The sequence below is a fragment of the Myotis nattereri genome (genome assembly GCF_964212035.1).
Source record: "Myotis nattereri genome assembly, chromosome: 16".
In the NCBI taxonomy this organism is placed as follows: domain Eukaryota; kingdom Metazoa; phylum Chordata; class Mammalia; order Chiroptera; family Vespertilionidae; genus Myotis; species Myotis nattereri.
The window spans coordinates 43,783,073-43,805,181 of record NC_138091.1 but is presented as its reverse complement, the minus strand read 5'-3'; the positions used below and the strand labels follow the sequence as shown (position 1 = coordinate 43,805,181).

At 49.8% G+C, this 22,109-nt stretch overlaps 2 protein-coding genes across 4 annotated transcripts; one reads left to right on the top strand and one right to left on the bottom strand.

Annotated features, from left to right (window-relative positions):
• Positions 1–177: 177 nt before the first annotated feature.
• RAD51D (RAD51 paralog D) lies at positions 178–12,933 on the bottom strand. 3 transcript variants are annotated; one of them, XM_081109753.1, is made up of 10 exons: positions 12,742–12,933; positions 12,373–12,434; positions 12,052–12,170; positions 8,008–8,089; positions 7,634–7,768; positions 7,037–7,132; positions 3,597–3,687; positions 3,402–3,472; positions 981–1,145; positions 178–766 (listed from the first exon to the last, which is right to left on the bottom strand). In XM_081109753.1, exons 1-10 carry the CDS (start codon positions 12,821–12,823, stop codon positions 683–685), a joined length of 987 nt encoding a protein of 328 aa, XP_080965879.1. In that variant the 5' UTR covers positions 12,824–12,933; the 3' UTR covers positions 178–682. The 3 variants fall into 3 exon arrangements, with proteins under 3 accessions (XP_080965879.1, XP_080965880.1, XP_080965881.1); XM_081109754.1 differs by lacking the exon at positions 7,634–7,768 and having other exon boundaries at positions 12,742–12,908; XM_081109755.1 differs by lacking the exons at positions 7,634–7,768; positions 8,008–8,089; positions 12,052–12,170 and having other exon boundaries at positions 12,742–12,907.
• Positions 12,934–15,001: 2,068 nt separating this feature from the next.
• On the top strand, positions 15,002–21,566 carry FNDC8 (fibronectin type III domain containing 8; the record flags this gene model as incomplete). Its single annotated transcript, XM_081108858.1, has 4 exons — positions 15,002–15,207; positions 18,644–19,013; positions 20,615–20,851; positions 21,414–21,566. The coding sequence occupies 4 exons, from the start codon at positions 15,002–15,004 to the stop codon at positions 21,564–21,566; spliced, it is 966 nt and encodes a 321-aa protein (XP_080964984.1).
• Positions 21,567–22,109: the final 543 nt, after the last annotated feature.

Sequence of the window (22,109 nt, the reverse complement as noted above, 5' to 3'; positions counted from 1 at the left end):
TGCATGCAGGTGTATGAAACCAAATCAGCAAGAGCCAAAGAGGACTAATAGGGTTCCCCTCACTGGTGGAAACTGGGAGGGGAGGGGGTCGGGAAGGAAGCAACATTCTGGGGGGAAATTAGGTGGATCAGGGGTTCAGGAAATTTCCTTTTTATATTTTTAAGAGCAGGACATAGATGAAGAAGAGTTTTTGCATTTATTTCAACTCAGTAACTCAAAAACAGAGCTAAAGGGAAGAGAGCCTCATTTTACAGATGGAAAAACAGAGGCAAAACAAACAAACAAACAAAAGAAGCAAAGGCAAGTTTCATGGTTCAGTCACTGTATTAGGATGGAGCGCAGGCACGATGGTGATGCATGGGGTTACCATCCAGTCACTAGCGTGCCTCTTCAGAGATGCCCCACGCCAGGGTGAATGAACTTGGCTCCAGTAGACACACGCATGGTAGGAACCAGGGAAGAAAACTTGGCTCCAGCATGAATTTCTGGGTCCTCCACTACAGCCTCTTGCCATCCTCTGTATGTTTCCACAGAGAGAACAAAATGAGGAATCTGAGATTCCCTTCTGCCGGGCCGGAGAGCGTATCCTGCATCCCAAGAGCTGGCTGGCAGTGAACAGCAGGCGTTCCTGCACAGGAGAGCCGGGGCCTCGAGGCTTCTCCCTTCCCACTCAACAGCACAGTCATGTCTGCTCTCCCTGTAACAGTGGGCTCTGCTCCAGAGCCCCCCAGGTCCCAATGTCTACCGTCTCCTGGGAACCTGTTGGCTGGAAGAAGACAGGAAGGAGAGGTACCTTTTTGAGTTAAGCAACCCAAGCTTTTAGTTGCAAGTTCTCAGCATCCACGAATTCCTCTCTAAGACAGCTATGGGCATAGACACTCCCCTCAAGGGCCCAGATGATTTCTTTTCGGTTTATTGTTATTCGTTTCATTTTTATTTATTGTTATTATTAGTTTTATTTTCCGCTGGGACTGACTCACCAGACGGGGAGATTTGGTCAGACACGCCGTGCGCTGACTGCCCGGTGCTCCTGCTCCTTCGCCGATGGCCAGGACGATCCGGGTGCTGGGCACGAAGCTCCAGGAGCGGCCCAAGGCAGGTTTAAGCTTCCCGCTGTCCCTGTCTCGGGTCATGTGGTTGGTCACCTGCGGCAGAAAGAATCAGAGGCTTACAGATCCATAATGCTAGTAGAGAGGACATCTGTTCCGACGCCTCCGTTTTACAGATGGGAGCGTTGACGCCTAGCATGGAGAAACTCCTTCCCCAAGACTCCAGAACTTATCCACGCAGGTCCTGAACCAGACCCCGGGCTCCTGACTGGTGCACAGCGCTTTCCACGAAACCACAAAGCCTCAAGCTTGACTCCAACTCAGGTGACGGGGCATGTGTCTGGGAATAAGCAGTGCTGTCTGCACTTTCCCGAAGGGGGGCCAGTGGTGGTCTTGAGTGTACTACCCTCCCCCCATCCCCACCCCCAACTCAGTAGACAGGCTTCCTGAGATCATGTCCAATCAGCCCTTCGTGTCAGGGGGTGCATCTCTGTATATGGAAGGGGAGGAGTTTTGGAAAGGGGTTCCTAATCTGCTTGGCCAGCTCTACTCTGCCCAGGCTCATAGGTAAGCAAACCAAGCCTCACAGCATCCTCTTGATCAGGTTCTCCTCACCCTCCAATCCCCCCCCCGCCCCCATCCAACACTCACCCCAGGGCAAGGGTTATGACTTGTTCATCATTGAATCCCCACTGCCTAGGCCAGAGCATAGCATCCAGCAGGTGATCACATAACCGAAAGTCAGGAGAGGGAGGCCCTGGAACCCAGTATAAGAACAAAAGAATAGGGAAACAGATCCTCTTTCACTGCTGGTGGGTATGCAATTATTAATCCTGCCTGGAAATTTGGCAAAGTCATCTCTAGATCTTAAAAAAATATATATATCCCTCACTCAGTAATTATACCTTTAGGTGTTTGAGAAAATAATATGAGATGTGCAAAGAGATTTAGGTATAAGGGTGTTCACTAGAGTTTTGTTTAAAATAGGGAAAACAAAATAAAAATAAAATAAAGGAAAACCACTAACAATCTATAGGCTCCAAATCAAGAAATAGATTGTTATGGTACATCAGCAGTCAGCAAACTATTGCTCACAGGCCACATCTGGCCCAAAAATTGTTTTTATAAAATCAGGTTTTCTTGGAAGACAGCCCTGCCCATTTGTTTGGGTATTCTCTACACCTGCTCACATGCTATATTGGCAGAGTTGAGTAACTGAGACATAGACCAACCTATATGACAAAAGGGTAATATGCAAATTGACCCTAACAGCAGAACGACCACTTGACCAGTCACTATGAGGCACACTGACCACCTCTTGGTCCCTTTCCCCGGCCGGCAGGCTCCCATTGCCCAATGGTGAACAGGGAACTGGGGGTAGGTGGTGGGGGATGCGGGCCAAGGCCCCTACCCTGCTGGTCGCCCCACACACAGAGGGCAACCTGCAGCGGGCGGGAATGGCTGATCTCTTGGTCCCTCCTCCTGGCCGGCAGGCTCCAATCGCCCAACGGCAAACAGGGAACCAGGGGTGGGTGGTGGCGGGGGGCGGGGCCAGCTGTGGGCAGCTGGGGAAGATGGCCCTGATCGCAGGCCAGGCCTAGGGACTGTACCCATGCACAAATTTCATGTGCCAGGCCTCTAGTCTATATATAAAAGTCTAATGCAAAGTATCCCCTCGGGAGTTCGACTGACCGGGAGTTCGATCGCTCGCTATGATGTGCGCTGACCTTCGGGGGCGGCGTGGAATGAATGAAGGCCCCAGCCAGCAGCTAGAAGGCCCTAATTGGCCCTGATCGCTGGCCAGGCGTAGGGACCCTATCTGTTATCCGTGCATGAATTTCGTGCACCGGGCCTCTAGTATAGTCATAAAGCCTCAAATATTTACTACCTGACCCTTAATAGAAAAGGTTTGCTGACCCTGTGACATAGGTATTAAACAAGGTAACTGCTCAAAATGGCAATCTGGCCCTGTCGGTGTGGCTCAGTGTTGACCTATGAACCAGGAGGTCAGGCTTTGATTTCCAGTCAGGGCACATGCCCAGGGCACCTTTCTGAGGTGATAGAAATAGATATTCTATCTCTTGATTGCAGTCTAGACAGGATACAAGGCAGTGATAGGTGGGTCCCCTCATGGTCCAGTGCTCTAGATGACCCAGGGAGGTTGGGCTGTGACCCTTCCCTCAAGGGCCATTTTGGGGGTCCAGAAACTGTTGTATACGGCAATAAAGAAACTGCCGTTTAAGAAAAATAAATTTCTAGCCACAGCTAGAAATCAGGTTCATCTTCCCTCTTGGTGAAGCCCAGGGATCAGAAGTGGTAAGACAAGCACGCTGGCCACGCCCCCTTCCTCACCACCACAGCCACGCCAAGGTCCCGGGCCAGGGTCTTCAGCTCCAAGGCCAGCTGCATCATCAAGGCCAAGCCTGGAGGAAAAGCAGAGCGGGAGGGAGCAGGGCATTAGGGACGGGGCTGGCTGGAGACTGGACTCCAGAGCTGGGAGACAAGGTCACATCTCTGACCCTGGGCTCTGCCACACACGTCACTCACCTTCCCTCTGCTGACCTCCCAGAAGTGGGGAGACCACGGCGGTGACGGAGTCCACAATGACCACCTTCACAGTTCCTGAAGAATGGCTCACCTAACGGGTTGGGGGGAAGCAGGTGTCATCAACCACTTGGCCTCTAGGGGGCGCCCATTACAACACAAGCTTGATTCTAATATAAACTGGTAAGAGCCCAACCAGTGTGGCTCAGTGATTGAGCAACCACCCCATGAACCACATGCCCAGGTTGCGGGCTCAATCCCCAGTAGGGGGCATGCAGGAGGCAGCCGATTAATGATTCTCATCATTGATGTTTCTATCCCTCTCTCCCTCTCCCTTCCTCTCTGAAATCAATAAAAACATTTTTTTTAAAGAAACTGGTGAGGCCCTAACCGGTTTGGCTCAGTGGATAGAGCGTGAGCCTGCGGACTCAAGGGTCCCAGGTTCGATTCCGGTCAAGGGCATGTACCTTGGTTGCGGGCACATTCCCAGGAGGAGGTGTGCAGGAGGCAGCTGATCGATGTTTCTCTCTCATCGATGTTTCTAACTCTCTATCCTCTCTTCCTCTCTGTAAAAAATCAATAAAATATGTTTAAAAAAAAAAGAAAAAAGAAACTAGCGAGAACCTTCCCTGACCAAATACAGCTGTGTAGGTATCATCCAATTTCATCAATGTCTTTTTCCCTCAATCTCATTTGTACATATAAGAGATTTTACTGACGTTTTGGGCGGATAGAGAAGGTTTAAATCACAGGACGTCCCAGATACCCTAAAACCATTAGATTTGAGAAATCCCTGTTCAGCGTTGTGACCCCTGGTCAGGGATTTTCTTAGCGGCCACCTTTCTCCTTACGGCCGGCCCCTGACCAGCCGGTCAGGCCCCTCTTTCCCTCTTCTGCTCACTTTTCAGAGTCGCAACTTCCTTCGAGCTTAGCTTTCTCTTCACTTCGCTGTCGCCTTCCAGATCATGCTTCTAGGGCCTCAGTTTCTGTATCTAAAATGGTTCCAAATGTGGACTATACAGACAGCCATCTGCTAAATCATAATTTTTTGTCTCTACACAAGCATTAGCATCTTCCTGTGTGTTTTTTTTTCTTTTCTATTTTTGGGGTTTTGTGTTTTTTGGACCTATTTTTGATGCTTCTCTTCTCCCTTACTCCTTATATCCAAGTCATTTGCTGACAGTTTTCTCAACTTTTTTTTCACTTCACGTGAGCCGAGTCTTAACTGGTAGATATTCAGCATCATCTGCTCTGTCCCTGGCACGTCTTCCTTGGTCTTCCACTTACTGACTCTTGGCCAGTCACCAGCTTATCTAAGAGAGGATGGCAGAAAAGAGAGAAGCTACAACTGAAATTGGCTTAGCCCTTCCTTACTCTCTGGGAGAGCAGGTTGAAATCTCTGGTTAAAATGGGACAGCAAGCCTTTCCCTGTTCGTCACTTCCAGGTCATCTGTGGCAGGCAGAGCCTTAAGTGGCCCCCACGATCCCCACCTTCAGGTTCTCACACCCTTGTATAATCCCCTCCCCTTGACCATGGATGTGTCCTGTGACTTACTTCTGACTAAAATGGCAAAGGTGTTGGAGTGTCACTCTCTTAATTAGGCTATGCTACATGGCAAAGGTTATCTATAATAATAAAAGCATAATGTGCTAATTAGACCAGACGTCCTTCTGGATGACCTTCCGGATGAAGCTAGGGCTGCGAGGGAAGCCCGGTTCCTGGGTGCCTGCCAGTGGCTGAAGGGAAGCCCGGGTCCCGGTGCCAGAGGGAAGGCAGTGCCGGCAGCCGGGGAAAAGAAGGCCTACTCTTGCACTAATTTCATCCATTGGGCCTTTAGTGTTATATAAGCTAAGACTGCATGTTGCCCCCACCTCACCCCCATCCCCACCCCCCAGCCCCACCCCCGTGGACAGCTTCAGACTACGCTGGAGCACCACCCAATCACCTCCACCAGCGACACACTCCCATGGGTGGGCCTCACTGGGCACCAGAGCCCCACTGAAGTGAGTCCTATTCACTTCAGGGTCAGCCCCTGGCAAGTAGCCGTTCAACTATTTTATGTTCTAAAGTTTGTAAAAATGATATACAATCCTGGGTATGCCCATAGGAACATGTCATGCTTTGGGGTGAAGGAAAACATTTAAGATGAATTAAACGATTCTAAGGTGTCTTCCAAATCTAATAGTCTATAAATCAGTGCACCAAATCCTGTCTAAACACTTTGCAGGTTTGCAGGGAACCAACCCAAATGCCATTCCGAACCCCACTTGCTTGTTAACACAACTCCAAATGTGGTGGGGTACTGGACACAGATCTTCTGACATCAGGGAAGGTGGGCCCAACCCCTGGTCTAAGATGCACATATAACTCAGTTTTGGCCAATTAGATGCAAGGGGAAATGGGCAGTCTGCTAGTGGGTTTCAGAGAAAGATTTTCTTCCCTCATAAAAGGGGAAGAAGTACCAAAAAAAGAGGCATCACCTTTCACTGCCCTGAATGTGGATGTGATGTATAAAAATATGAGGCTTTGCCAAAACCGGTTTGGCTCAGTGGATAGAGCGTCGGCCTGCGGACTGAGGGGTCCCGGGTTCGATTCCGGTCAAGGGCATGTACCTGGGTTGCGGGCACATCCCCAGTGGGAGATGTGCAGGAGGCAGCTGATCAATGTTTCTCTCTCATCAATGTTTCTGACTCTCTATCTCTCTCCCTTCCTCTCTGTAAAAAATCAATAAAATATATTTAAAAAAAAATATATGAGGCTTAGCCCGACCAGAGTGGCTCAGTAGTTGAGCATCAACCTATGAACCAGGAGATCATGGTTTGATTCCCAGTCAGGGCACATGCCCAGGGTTTCGGGCACGATCCCCAGTGTGGGGTGTGCAGGAGGCAACCAATCAATGATTCTCTCTCATTGTTGATATTTCTATCTCTCTCTCCCTCTCCCTTCCTCTCTGAAATCAATAAAAAAATATATATTATTTTTAAAAAATATATGAGGCTTAGATCAATAGCAGCTACTTTGCAATCACAAGGGGAAAGAGCAAGAGAATCACACATACCAGCCTCAAGCCCTACTAATGTGGCCCTGCCAACCTGCAGACTCATGCGAGATAATTAAATGTCCTCAAAGTTTAAGGATCTGTCAGTCATACTCGTTTACGTGCAGCTGAAAACGGATCCATCGGAGGAATGCAGAGATGAGTATGACATGATCCTGGCACTCAAGGGGCTTACTGTTTAGTGGGGCAGAGGAGTGTGTACACAACGAGGCACTCAGGAATGAATTAAGCACTCAGCATCCCATCCTGGGAGTGGCAAGCCCAGCTGCAGTCACCAGATTGCACATCTGCATTTCCAGAGAGTCTGTAGGGGGACACCTGCCCACATATAGACAGCACCTGGCCAGCTGGGAGAGGCTGGGAGGAGCGGAACAGCAGACTCACCTGCTGGGCCACAGTACCTCGGAGGCCCTGCAGCACGTCCAGCATCTGGAAGATGTCAAAGGCACGCACCACCTGGATCCTCTGGAGGGCTCCTGCCTGAAGGGGTGGGAAAGAGGAGGGGGGCTTTGGGTAAGAGGGAGCAGGGTCCAGCAAGACGAAGGGGGGTTTTAAGGCTGAGCAGGATATAAGGACTCAGGCCCAGGACGCCAAGTACACTTTGTCTAACGGGGCAGTTCTCACGGTGGTGGCTGCCTGGGTGCTGAGCTGCAAAGCTAAGTCAGAGCACAGTGGGAAAGAGTGATAGGACTGATGGTGGTGTCTGCCCCGGGCAAGAAATGGGATAGGAACACTGACGCTGGGTATTTGCCAGCCCTGAATTAAGGTATGCAAGGAGCTGGGGGGATCGTGTGTGCACAGCATCCAAGTTGGGATGGTGTTACAACAGGGAGACGGGAAGGATACAGGACGTATTCATAGAACAGCAAGTTTCAAAGCCAGAAAGGACAACTCCTCCAAGTGGCTAAGATCCTTATAATGTAAGGGATCATGGGGTCTTTGTTCACGGCTTTAAAGGAATCCAGCAGTCCTACCCCTTACCTGCTCTTCCTCATCTGGGGTTCTGGCCTGAAGTAGCTGGAGGATGCGGGAGGCTGTCAGCCCTCCATTGGAATCAACATATAGGACGTTCTGCTGCAGGCCATGGGCCACATTTGCAGCCACACAAAGACATACCTGAGTAGAGACCGGGCATTGGGTGAACTTGAGCCCTCATATTGCCCAGGATGGGAGCTCTGCATCAAATCTATTCAGATCCCAGTGACATGAATGGGTCAAGTTCAAGGCCCACTCCTCACTACCCATCTTCTCTCTTCCAAGCTCTGAGTCACAATCTACTGGCAGAAGCTTCCCTGGGGATCCAGGATCATGCACCCACCTCTCCCAATCCTCTGGCTTCTAGCTGTATGTGTTACCTGGGTTTTGCCGCTACCTGGGACTCCTACGATCTCAGTCACTTCTCCAGTATAGAGACCAGCATCGAGCAGTTTGTCTAGGCTGATGGCAGAAGAGGAAGGAAGAGGATCAACCCAGGGTACTACGGAGTAGGGAGGGAATTAGTAGCCAAGAAGAAAAGCAAGACATTCCTTCCTAGCACTGGTTCTGTCCGGAGATGCTCTCAATGTCTCTGGCCAGGAGGTTTCTCTAGGAAGAGTTTCCTTCGGGGAAAGGGCATGGCTAAATGTTCCTCCGTGAGCCCTCCTCATCCTTTCGCTCGCAGCTTAAAAATCATCTCTCCAGCCAGGCCAGTGTGGCTCAGTGGTTGAGCGTCAATCTATGAACCAGGGGTCACAGTTTGCTCTAACAACTGAGCAAAACCAGCCAGCGCTCACCATTCTTACTTTAATCATTCTGCTAAATGTATAGTCATATCTCAGCGTGTCTTAATTTACATTTCCCTAATGAACAATGATGTCCAAGATTCCTTTATGTGATTATTTGCCACCTGAATGTCCTCCTTGGTGAAGTATCTGTTCATATCTTTTGCCCATTTTCTAATTGGATTGTTTGTGTTTCTGTTGAGGTTTAAGAATTCTTTTTTTTTTTTAATATATTTTATTGATTTTTTACAGAGAGGAGAGAGATAGAGAGTTAGAAACATCAATGAGAGAGAAACATCGATCAGCTGCCTCCTGCACATCTCCTACTGGGGATGTGCCCGCAACCCAGGTACATGCCCTTGACCGGAATCGAACCCAGGACCTTTCAGTCCGCAGGCCGACGCTCTATCCACTGAGCCAAACCGGTTTCGGCGAATTCTTTAGGTATTCTAGATGCAAGTCCCTTGTTGAGTATGTGGCTTTAAAATATTTTTCCCACTTTATAGATCACCTTTTCATCCTCTTTTGCAGAGGAAGTTTTAAATTTTGATCAGTTTTTCATTTTGACTTTTTTAAAAAATGTATTATCAATCTTTTTCTTGCTCATACTTTCATGTCAAGTCTAAGAACTATATGCCTAGTTCCCAAAGATTTTCTCCTGTTTTGTTCTAAAAGATGGATAGTTTTAAGTTTCACATTTAAGTCCATGATCCATTTTCAATTTTAGGTTTATTTATTTATTACCTGTGATGTTCAATAGCTCTAACACCATTTGTTCAAAAGGCTATATTCCTCCTCCACTGAAATGTTTTTGCATCTTAGTCAAAAATCAGTCGGACATATCTGGGGTCTATTTCTAGGTTCTCTATTCCGCTCCATTGATCTGTATGCCTATCTCTTTGCCAATACCACATTTGTCTTGATTACTGCAGCTATATAGTAAGCTTTAACATTTGCTAGAATGGTTCCTCCAACTTTATTCTTCTTTTTCAAAATTGTTTTAGCTGTTCTAGGCCATTGGCTCTTCCATCAAATTATTAGAATAAGCCTATTTCTACAGATAACCTTCCTGGGATTTTTGGTAGGAACTGCATTAAATCTATAAATCATTTTGGGAAGAATTGATATCTTTGCTATGTTTAGTCTCCCAATCCACAAATACAATATGTCCCTCTATTTATTTGGGTTCTCTTTGATTTATTTTATCAGCAATTTAAAAAAATACAATTGATTAATTTTGAGAGGGAGGGAGAGGGAGAAAGGAAGAAAGACAAAAAGAGAGAGAGAAACATCAATTTGCTGTGCCTCTTATTTATGTATTCACTGGTTGATTCCAGTATGTGCCCTGACTGAGGATCGAACCCACAACCTTGGTGCATTGGGACGATGCTCTAACCAACTAAACCACCTGGCCAGGGCTCATCAGCAATTTTTAATTTTCAGCATATCGATCTTATATCTGTTTTGTTAGAGGTAGACCTAAGTATTTCATTTTCTTGGAAGCAATTTTAAACGGCATTGTGTTTTTAACTTCCATTTCCACAGGTTCATTTTGAGTATATAGAAATGCAATTGATTTTTATGTGTTACTCTTATGTCCTGCAACCTTGCTGTATTCACGTATTAGTTCTAGGGGTTTGGAATTATTTTCTATTTACTTGTTTTTGTCTGTCTTTCCCATGTGGCCCAGAGCACCCTGGGGCAAGAACTGGCCCTTGTTCAGTATTACATCCAGGCACTGTGCAACACTGGCACAACACTGCCACAATAAATGGTCCCAGAGAAATAAGCTATAGAACATGCTATTTAGTCCTATTATTATTGGAACCCCGGCTGTGGAAGCCTTGGGATAAAACTCAAGACACGGCCAATTCCTAATCCGAGTTCTGTCCCTGAACCACCATGAAACAGGTCACTAACCACCCTCCATGTCCTGCCCAACCTACTGGCTGAAGGTTCTCCTAGACCAGAGCCCATCCCAATGCCTCCGGGTCCTGACCACAAGCATCCCTCCGCTCACCCTACAATCACCTTCACAGGTGCCAGTCCTCGGAAATAGTTCCGTGACCTCCCATGACCCCTCTGTACATGCCAAGTAGCACCTCAGTAAGCACCCCATCTATTTCAGGTCCAGGGACCCCGTGATTATAGCCACAGGCCCCTGCCAGTCAGAACACTGCAGCCCTGCAGCATCTTAGGACAGCCATCCCTGCCTCTGTTTAAAAAGGCGTCCGGCTCTGCAATTCCTGGATCCTCCCACTGAGACCAGAGAACCCCAGTCGCATCACAGCAGTGCTTCTCCAGCTGTGGCCCCCAACTGAGCCACACCTGCCAGGGCACCAAAGGAGTTTTAAAAAGAGGCAGGTATTGCCCGGCTGGTGTGGCTTAGTTGCTTGAGCGTTATCCCACGCACCAGGAGTCACCGGTTCAATTCCCGGTCTGGGCACATGCCCTGGGTTTGGGCTTGATCCCATGTGGAGGGTGTGCAGAAGGCAGCTGATCCATTTTTCTATCTCTCTCTCTCTCCCTCTCCCTTCCTCTCTCTGAAATCAATGAAAACATGTGTGTGTTTTAAGAGGCAAGTATTAGCGGTTCCCAAACTTGCCTGCACCCTGGAGACTCCTGGGAGCTTCAAAAAATACTGATGTCGGGGTCTCGCCCCCAGAGAGTTTGATTAAATTGTCTGTGGAGGCTTGGGCTCTGGCATATTTAAAGTAAGCACTCAATAAATATTCTTGAAAGAATGAATTACAGCCCCAGCTGGTTTGGCTGGCACATAGTAGGCATTCAATAAATGTTAGTCCTGTATGTTCTTTCTTGTCTTATTCTTAAGTGAAATATGACATAGGGCCGAAGAAGAGTTGCTCTGATCTGCTGAATAATAATGAAATACTGACATCTTGTGTGTTATAAGACAGCGGTGATCAATCAGGGGCAATTTTGTTTCTCGGGGGTCATTTGGCAATGTCTGGAGACATTTTTAAAAATTGATTTGATAGAGAGGAAGGGAGAAAGAGAAAAGAGAGCGAGAAAAACATAGATGTTAGACTCTAACATCTCTCTAACAGTTAGAAACATCGAATGTTGGCCTCCCGCACGCCCTGACCAGGGATGGAACCTCAACCTGGCTATGCGCCCGGCAGGGAATAGAACCCACCACCTTTTGGTGTACAGGAGGACACTCCAACCAACCGAGCCACACCTGCCAGGGCTCTGGAGACATTTTTGATTGCACAATTTGGGGAGGAGGGAGGTGCTACTAGCACCTAGTGGACAGAGGTGAGGAATTCCGCCAAACATCCTCCAGCTCACCAGATATCCTCTCCCCACCCGCCCACCCCCCTCCCCACCACCAACTAATGATGCACCAAACCAATGTCAGGAGTGTGAGGTTGAGAAGCCCTGCTATAAGGTAAGAACTCAGGAGCCCTGAGCATCAGTCCCTGCTGCCCTCACCCCTGATCTCTAGACCAAGCATGTCAAACTCAAAGGCTAACTAACAAAGGCCAAATAAATGAAGCATGCGGCCCATGGGCCGCGAGTTTGACATGCTTGCTCTAGAGACTCAAGCATCAAGAGCCAAGCTGGAAATATCCATAGCCTCGGCTCTCACCTCCTTCCCCACGGGCACATACACACCTTCCAATGCCAGTGGACAGGATGGCAGTGGCGGTCTTCAGTTCCTCGTAGAGATCGGCGCCATTGCAGGGGAAGGCTGAGAACTGAGCCAGCAGCACCCGCCTCAGGGCAACCAAGGCCTGCGAAGGGGCGGGGCAACTCCGGATGGGCCGGGGCACTTGAACCCCAGCAAGGAGCAACGACCAGGCAAGGGAGGGGCACCCCAGAGCCCCGCAGGTCCCCGTTCCCTCCTCATGAACCTCCGAGCACCCTGTGCTCGCTCCCTTGGCTCAGGGACAGACATTGGAGGCACCCAGGTTTGGAAGGAGGTCATCAGCTCACCTTGTAAGACAAGCCACACTTCTGCGCGACCCCTTCCAGGTCTGCGGAAGCCAGGTCCACCACTGAAAGCAAAACACGCGTGGTTGATCGGCACGAAGGGCGGGGCTGCCCATGCTTGGCTTTTACCCATCTGCAAAGTGGGGTGACAGGGCTCCCTTGAGGCAGCCTATCTTAGGGAGCCTGGGGAACCCACAGGGCCGCAGGCCCGGGCCTGGGGCTGGGCACACAGCAAGGGCTCCGACCCGTTGGAGGCCTGGCTCCCCCGAAGGGTGGGGAGCAGAGGAGGGAGGGCCGGCCCCCGCCCAGGTCTGCAGGGAGCGGGGCGGCCCCCGCGGTGTGCCCAGCTAGGTGGCACGCACACGCGGTCACCTGTCTTGATCCCGTGGCTCCTCAGGAGCTGGACCACGTCCTGGGTGAGGCCTGGGCAGAGCCCGGCCCTGAGCACGCCCATGTTCCCTGGGGCCCGGCGCCGCCCTCTCCAGACGCCCCGCGGCACCCTTTTCCGGAGCCCGGACGGGCGGCGCAGAGGGTGCCGGTCTCCCCCGCCCGGGGCCGCCAGCCCGGGCCGCACCGCCTCTTCCGGCTTCCAGGCTGCGGAGCCGGCGGGCAGCGCCACCTGCTGGCCGTGCGGGGCGGATGCGCGACCTCCCGCGGCCCGCCGGCTGGGGCGAAGCAAGCCCCTTGCACCCACGGATCCGCACAGGCTCCTGAACCCGGAAGGCCCGTGCACACTTGGGCACCCACATTCGCCTCTCCCCCCTCCCCCGAACACGCACGCAGACCCACCCGTGTACCTCTGCTCTAAACACTAGGCCAGAAGGTTCCCCCAGTCCCTGTGCTCAGGGGCCCTACCTGCTAGTGGGGGCAAGACAGTGAGGACAAATGAAATCAACCAGGTAGGATATTGCAGAGTCTATGCTGGGTGCTAAGAAACAGCAGAGGACAGACGACACCTGAGTCTTTGTACTTAATTTTTAGAGAGAAAGGGAGGGAGAGAGAGAAACATCAGTGTGAGAGAGAAACATTGGTTGCCTTCCGTACACTCCCTGACCAGGGATCAAACTGCAACCCAGGTATGTGCGCTGACCAGGAATGGAACCCGCAACCTTAGGGTGCACGGGGACAGCACCCATGCGACTGAGCCACACCCGCCAGGGCAGCTTCTCTATATGGAACATTTTTTTATAAATACCATTTGGAAAAAAATAACAAAAACCCTGAGTACATAAAACACAGAACGTAGGACTAGTTATTTTGAATGTCCTTTGCTTTTGCCTCATCCTCTGCAAGAAACAAAACAACCTTACAGGGTTATCTCCTCATAACCCAGTGAGATGGGCGCGATTTTTACCCCTAGTTCTCAGATGAGGAAACTGGGGCTGGGGAGGTGAAGTCAGGGGCCAAAGATGACTGAGCCTGTAAGGGCAGGACTGGACTTAGCAGGGGTGGGCAAACTTTTTGACTCGAGGGCCACAATGGGTTCTTTTTTTTTTAAACACATTTTATTGATTTTTTACAGAGAGGAAGGGAGAGAGATAGAGAGTTAGAAACATCGATGAGAGAGAAACATCGGTCAGCTGCCTCCTGCACATCTCCCACTGGGGATATGCCCGCAACCCAGGCACATGCCCTTGACCGGAATCGAACCTGGGACCCTTCAGTCCGCAGGCCGACGCTCTATCCACTGAGCCAAACCGGTTTCGGCACAATGGGTTCTTAAACTGGACTGGAGGGCCGGAACAAAAGCATGGATGGAGTGTTTGTGTGAACTAATATAAATTTAAAGTAAACATCATTACATAAAAGGGTACGGTCTTTTTTTTTTTTAGTTTTATTCATTTCAAACGGGCCAGATCCGGCCTGCGGGCCGTAGTTTGCCCACGGCTGCCTTAGAGCGACAAATTCATATCTAAGTACAGAGCCTGTGCTGCTTTAACAGCTTCTCTTCCCATCCCCGAAGTTGCGTGCATGATTTTCTACCGGAGAGTGGTTTTCTTGAGAACAGAAATAACGTCTGGTCCATCTCTGTATCCCTCGGCAGCATCCTCCACTGTCACTCAACCCAGGAGCACCCGTGTGACACGTTTAGAATTCTAGCAGGAAAACCGGGTATATGGGAGCCATGGATCCCATGGACCATCTCTGTTTCCCCTCTGCCTACAGACTGGACACAGGGAGGGTTTGCTGCCTAGAATTTCTGGACATGGTGCCTCAGCATTCCACAGTCCCCCAGTCCCAAAGACCCGTTCCACTGTCTCCTCTCTCCATGCCAGGGTGCCTTTCTCCTACCACCGTTCTCCTCCTTCCCAGGGCAGCTCCAAAGGGCATCATAGGTGGGGAGCCTTTGAGATCTTTGCAGAAGGCCAGGGCTGCTGAGCCACTGAGCACTGGAGCTGGAAGGGGGATGCAGTCTGTTCCTTGGCTCTACCTCGCTCCAGGCCCTGGTCCTGGCCCTGGGTGGCAGCAGCCTCAGATCAAGGGGGAGGCTGTCCCCTAATTGTTACACTCTGCGATGATTATGAAGTCAGCTCATTGCACCCCCATCCCAGCCAAACTAAGGCTGGGTCCCTTGCCCCCAGTTTCTCTCTACTTCCTGTCAGCTTGGTTGTCGGCTGTGGTCCCAAACTCGATGGCATCAGAGGTGTTCTGTAAAGTGGGAGATGGGGAGGAGAACATAATGAAAAAGGAGACTCTCGTTTTGAATCAAATGTCGACGCCCTTTCTAAACCCCAAGTCTATGAACAGGATGGTTGCCACCAAAGGACTCCCTCTTTCCTCAAGGGGCAGTTTGATTACATTCATGAAGGAAGATACCATCAACCTTCCCAATCGACCGTAAGATACACGCCGGGTTCTGTCCTCCTTGCTAAGGCTGGAGCTGCGGGTGGGAGAGGCTTGAAGAAGAGGTACTTCCTGGACCTGTCACAACCTGGGCCCTGGACTCCCAGGGACAGCATGTGTGCAGGTTGCACCATGGATTCCTGGGCCATGTCAGTTCTTAGACACATGTAGGCCTCTTACTCCAGGAGGCCTTCTGGGATTAGTCAGAGATTTGTTGACAGTGCTCCTCATCCCCTTAGTCTAGTAAGGGTCCTCCCACCCCACCCCCAAGACACCCCTGCCCCTTCCACTCTTCCATGGCTCCCCTCTCTCAATCCTCCCTTTTGGTGCCTTCCCCTTCCTGATTATGGCCCCCCAATAACCTGTCTGTCTTCAGACTGAGGTTAACTGCTTCTCCTTGATAGTTCTGGGTTCCCTTTACTTCATTCCACAAAACACTTTGAGCTCCTGTAAGGTGTCTGGCCCAGGATTCAAGAAGCTCCCAGCCTGGTGTGTGTGTGTGTGTGTGTGTGTGTGTGTGTGTGTGTGTGTGTGTGTTTTTATGTGTGTGTGTGTGTGTGTGAAGAATCAAGAATAATACAGCATGGTCTGTGCTATGACCGGACACCTTGAGAAAATGGAGGACGCTTAGTATAGCTTGGGAGAAGACACAGTTAAGGGAGGCTTCTTGGAGGAAGTGATATGTGAGCTGAATGTCTAGGAAGGGAAGGAGAGAGCCGGGAAGGGTGGTAGTAGTGTTGATATGATAGTAGTGAAGGGGTGGCCTGAGAACTTATCTGCAGGTCAGTTTCAGTGTGTGTGACCTTTATAGTCACACACAGCCCCACATTTAGAAGGCCCTGTGCTTAGTTGAATGTTTTGCTGTTATTCTCTTGATAATTCTCTTAATAATTTTTGAAGGGACCCACAAACTTTGTAGCTGGTCCTGATTATATGAAAGGGGTATGGTGTCCATTTCCTAAGAAGCCTGCAAGTAGCAGGTATGGCTAAAGTGATGGAAACTTCATGCTCTAGTGGGAAGACCTAGGGCTATGAGTCTAAGTTCAAATCCAAGTTCTACTACTTAGTATATGGCTGTAGGTAAGATTAGTCCCTCATCTGGAAATTAGGGCTAACGCTCATCCAGCAGGGCTATTGTAAATACCAGAAGAGAGCATGTGCAGCATACAGCCCAGTGCTAGCTGCCTTCCATGCCCACATCAGCACTGGTCTTTTGACAAAGTAAGTCTAAAACAGATCCATTAGGACAACCTGAAGTATAAATGGCATCAGTACTCAGACTCTTCCACCTACAATGACCTTGGTGGGGGAATCATCTATTCCAAATGCCCATCACGGATGGGCTAGCACAGAAGGTTTGGGCTGATCAGGGTCTCTTAGGAGGAGGTCAATGGAGCTGGAGCTCAGGGAGGAAATATTTAGTCCATCAGTCAACCATGAAGCCAGAAGCAGCCCTGGCGTAAGGGACCCAGGGGAGCGTGTTGGTTGCTGACTTGGCCAGAGCAGCTGAGGGAGATGGGGTAGGAAGCAGAAGAGATGAGGCAGAAAGTGCCAGGGGCAGATAGGAATTGCATAGCATGGGGCAGGCCTGGGGCCTAGGGGATCTGGGTTCTAGTTCCAAGTCTGCCATCAACTCACCATGTGGCCCTGACTGCTCTTTCTAGACAAGTGCTCTTCAAACTGTGGGTTGTGACCCATTGATGGGTCAGGAACTCATTCTAGTTGGTGGAGACCGGTATCATAAAAATGAAATTAAACAGAATAACAAGTTCCAGAGCACATCACACATAGAGGAAGAACTGGTTTGTGCAGTGTGCTTTAGTGTTATGTGTATGTATGAGTATACTAGGTTGCCATGTAATATGTATTCCTTACTTTGGGTAAAGGTAGATAAAAAAAAGATATGAAAGCCAATTCTGGGGGGTTCTGCACTTCATTGGTAAAAAAATATTTAAATAGTGGAAACCTGTACAAGGTTTTCCTTTTTAATAGCAAATAATTAGTAACAATACAGATATGCCTCTAATGAAAAACCAAAGAACAGTTAAAATGATTAAACCAGAGCTATTGTGTAATATAGATGAATAGAAAAAAACAGAATGCTGAGTGAAAAAGCAAGCTTCTGGTGGATATGTACTGAATGATACCACTTATTTATGTAAAGTTTAGAAATATGTCCTGGATGGTGTTGCTCAGTGATTGAGCACTGACTATGAACCAGGAGATCATGGTTCAATTCCCAGTCAGGGCACATGCCTAGGTTGTAGGTTCGGTGCCCAGTGTGGGGCGTGCAGGAGGCAGCCAATTGATGATTTTCTCTCATCACTGATGTTTCCCTCTCTCCCTTCCCTTCTCTGAAATCAATAAAAACATATTTAAAAATATGCAAAATATATCTTGCTTAGGGATAACATACATATGTAACAACACATGCGGAATAATAAACACTAAAATTTTAAATTTACTGGACTGGTTATCTCTGAGTAAGGTGGGGAGAGAAGAATCCAGTGGGCTTCAACTATACTGATGAGGCTTTAGTTCTGAAGCTGGATGACGGCTAAATAAAAGCTTAATATATTATTCTTTTTTTAAATTAAATTTATTGGGGTGACATTAGTAGACACGATCACATAGGTTTAATATATTATAGTCATATATTATTTCTTATTGCTTTCAGAGAGAGAGAGAAACATCAATGATGACAGAACCATTGATCGGCTGCCTCCTGCACACCCCACAATGGGAATTGAGCCCACAACCCAGGCATGTGCCCTGACCAGGAATTGAACCATGACCTCCTGGTTCAGAGGTCGATGCTCAACTACTGAGCCACACTTGCCAGGCTAATATATTATTCTTGCTGTCTTTGGCTATATCTAAAATAGGTCATGATTTTAAAAAACTAGAATGGAAGGAAAAAGTTTTTGAGCATTCATCCCAATATATGTGTATTTGTTAATTTTATATGCTATATATTAATGTTAAATATTATAAATTAGTAACTACATTACATATTAGTGAATACATATTAGTAAAGCCTAATTATTTATTTTTAAGATATTTTTCCAACTTTTCCATCCCTCAATAGATCATTGTGGTCCTTCCCTGGGACTTTGCACCCTACTGTGCAGGGAAGCCTTAAAGTTTTAGCAGTTTCTCAAATTGTGGTTCTCAGAACACCTGCATCAGAGTCGTCAGAGGATCCTATTAACTTTAGCAGTTTCCCCAGTTCCATCCCTACCAGGGACCAGGAATCTGCACTTGGCATTGTGCCCCGGTGGGTAGATGCACTGCTGCACAGCAGTGAGGATGTTCTGAGCTGTTCAGAAGCAGCTGGGACCCTTGTAAGTCAGGCCCAAGGCCTGGCCTCCGGGAGCTTCCAAGCTGCATGGGCTGGCTGGGTGCTCACCTGTCTCCCCTCGCACTCCAGGAAGGCGATGCCAGGGGAGGAATCTGAATGCAGCTCCGATGACACCAGCATCTCCCCCGTCTCATCTACCTTGTTGAATCCCATCAAACTGGCCGTGACCCAGCCCAACAGCAGCTTCTTTGCAGGGTTGCTGGAAGGCGAGCTGAACAAGCTCAGCATAACCTCGGTGGCCAAGAATCCAGAAAAGGAGGACCTGGCCTTCTGCCCCCATCAATCTAAGTCCCAAATAGCCCCCGAGGGCCTGCTGGACCTTGACAACCCTGAGCTGGACACAGACACCTCCTCGACATCCTCAAAGTCCTCCGTGGTCACGGATGTGCCAGAGACGCCCTTTATCTGTGAACACACAGTCAGCGATTACACGGCCGTGGTGCGTTTTCTTCCTCATGCATGTGGCAAAGGCTTACTGTCTATCCCCAATGTGCCAGGCACTGAGCTGAGCTCTGGGGGTGTGAAGGTGCCTAACGCCTGCATCCTGACCTCGAGTTCATAGGTTAGGAGAGAGGGCATGTTTGTAAGGAACTCCAGTGCAAGCTAGAAAGGGCTCATTGCTGTAGGAAGAGTTCCGATCAAGCCCACCAGGAAGTCAGAGGGAAAGACACATTACTTCCAGGTGCAGGAATTAGCGCTTGGTAACACTGGAGCTGGGGTAGAGGTAGGGTTTAAACATCTAGAGATGGGGGAAAGCCATTGCCTGGAGGGGCTGACACTAGCTAAGGGTCATCAGTGGGAAAGTGGGGGAGCAAACACCCACGCCCCAATGCACACTTTGCTGTGCCTGCAGATCTGACCATCTTGCTGAAAACAAGATTCTGGACCTCATCTGGTTGATTCAGTAGGCCTGGGCGGTGGGGGCTGAGAATCTAACAAATTCCCAGGTGGTGCTGATGGCCCCGGACCCCAGGTGGAGAAGCGCTGTCCTAGCGGAATAGATGGGGAAAGTTAGCCTGGGGTCATTTTCCAGAAGTCCTCCGAAGTCAGGCTACTTTAGACTTTTCTGTAAGCAACAGAGAGCAGCTTTTTGCAGAGCTTGATTTCTGGTGATGGGAGCAACCTGAGCTGTGTTTTAGGAAGATAAATCTGGAAGCTCCATTGTTGGAAGGCCCGAGCAGCATTTCTCAAAAGTGTGGTTCCCAGACCACCAGCAGGGTCAGCATCACCTGGCAGCTAGTTACACATTTAAGTCTCACTCCCCCTCGCACCAGACTGAATCACAGACTGTCAGGGCAGGGAGCAGCAATCTGTCTTAACAGGTCCCCCAGGGTATTCTCAAGCACACCAGTTTGAGAACTGCGTACTTGGCCTAGACAGGGGAGAAACTGTGAATGGGAGGGCAGCCAGGAGACAGCAGGCCGGGGATCTGCAGTGTTACTGAAACTCCCTGGGGTCCTTCGTCAGGCTTGCTTGGCAACCGCTGCTGTAGTACAAAGCACATGGGCTCTGGAGCTACTGGTTTGATCCCTGTCACGTAATGGCTATGTGACCATGGGCCAGCCACTTGCCCTCTGAACCTTTAACCCCATATGCAATGAGTGAGGTGGACAAGACCATCTCTTCAGGCCCCTCTCAACTGACGTGTCTAGAACAGCGATTCTCCACCCTGATGTGCTACAAGAATTTTCAAAACATGCATGTGCCGTGGTACCGGTTGACTAGTGTCAGGTATTGCACGTTTTAACAATTCTTGGGGCGCACTGGTTGAAAAAGTGCTGGTCTAGAAGAAATGGAATGAAGGCACACTCCAAGGTGGGTGGGGCTGTGCAGGGAGAGCCGCAAATGCTTTGCGCTGGTGGTTCCACATCCAGTTGGCGCACCTTGCACCTCCCATCAGACTTGCCTCAGCTCCAGCAGGAACAGGGGATGGAAGAGGGACATTCCCACCCATGTGGGGGTGCGTGGTGCGAGTCGGGATGATGGGAGGACAGCCTGGGCCAGCTCTGAGGAAGCCTTGGGGGCTCTCTTCCCCACTAGATTTCCTGGACTTATGCCATGAGCAGGCAGCCGGTCAGTTTCTACCAGGTCCTGTTGCAGGAGATGGCCAAGAAAAAGGACAATGAGTTTCCCAAGACAAAGAATTGCCCGTGGATCTTCCACAAGATCTTGGGTACCACTGTCAAGCTGATGGAGCTGAAGCCTAACACAAGTTACTGCCTCATCGTCCGTGCCGTCAACACAGCCGGGGCAGGGAAGTGGTGCAAGCCCTACAAAGTGAGTCCTGAAAGGTGGGGGCCCCCGGGGTTAGGGAGAGGTCTACACCAGGGGCTTTGGAGGTTGGGGACACCCTATACCCTCAAGACATCTCCCTGCTTGCTTTCCTTCTACCTGCGCAAATACACTTCACCTCCGAGTTGCTCTCTTCTTCTGGGAGGCTTAAGGATTAACCCACTTCTGGTGCCCACTGGGAATGCAAACTACTGTACTCAGCAGCATCACTATCACGTTCATCTTTCAATTCGGTACCAATGATTGTGAATGGGTCAGGAAGTCAAGGGCATTGACAGATACAGGACAGAGGCTGGGCTGAAGGGGGACAAAGAAGGGAGCAGCCTGGGGGTGGGTAGGGGCATGGGGTCGGGGAGAGGCCCGAGTCCACAGGCCTGTGGTTGGAAAGATCACAGGTTTGAATCATGCCTCCTTGTACCTGTTTCTGGTGTTGATAGGTAGGTTGGTGATGCTGCCTAAGATCCCATTTAACAAACAAACCAGGGGTGGCAAAGAGAGAGGTCAGGTCTGGGAAGGAAGTCTGAGGCGTTCTCTTGTGTGATTTCAGTTTGCAACCGTGGCCAACGACCTGACCAGCTTCCCGGAGAACAACCCCATCCAGATCACCGTGCGGCGCAAGGAATCGCAGAGGAAAACGGTGACCATGAGGCAGGCTGAGATGCGGAGGCTGGAGGATCTGGAAAACCTGTTTCCCTACTAAGGGAGAGGGTGCCAGGGCACTGCAGGCCAGGTCAGCCACTGCCCACAGCTGCAGGCACCCCCTCCCCAGATCCAGGCTAAGTCCAGGTCCCTCATTAAAGAACTGCAGGTCACGCAGCACCTCTCCATTCTGCTGCATGCTGGGCACAGCCACCACCTCCCCCTGCCCGGCCTGCCAGCACCGCCCTCTTTCTTCCCCACGGGTCGAAGAGACCGGCACCCAGACTAAAGCACACGCCAGGAAAAACAGCAACGTTGGGCAGAGGTGGCGGCAGTCTGCACACCATCAGCATCAGACGAGCTCTGGAGGGACATGGTGCAAATTACACAATCTTTGGGGCAGTGCCAGATTTAATTCTGGCTCTTCTTGGATGTGAGGGCATGGGCAAGCCATTTAAGCTTCCTGGGCTGTTTCCTTATAAAAAAAAATACGGGGACGTGCCCTGGCCCGTTTTTCCCAGTGGTTAGACTGTTGGCCTGTGGACCAAAGGGACTTGGGTTCAATTCCCGGTCAAGGGCACATACCTCAGTTGCAGGCTTGATT

Excerpts from the sequence above, each read along its gene's own strand:
- RAD51D (XM_081109753.1), bottom strand. The coding sequence starts at position 12,823 with ATGGGCGTGCTCAGGGCCGGGCTCTGCCCAGGCCTCACCCAGGACGTG. Across the intron at positions 3,688-7,036 it reads GAGGTACTGTGGCCCAGCAG|GTGAGCCATTCTTCAGGAAC; the intron begins GTGAGTCTGCTG and ends CCAACCCGTTAG. Across the intron at positions 1,146-3,401 it reads ACCTTGGCGTGGCTGTGGTG|GTGACCAACCACATGACCCG; the intron begins GTGAGGAAGGGG and ends TTTCTGCCGCAG.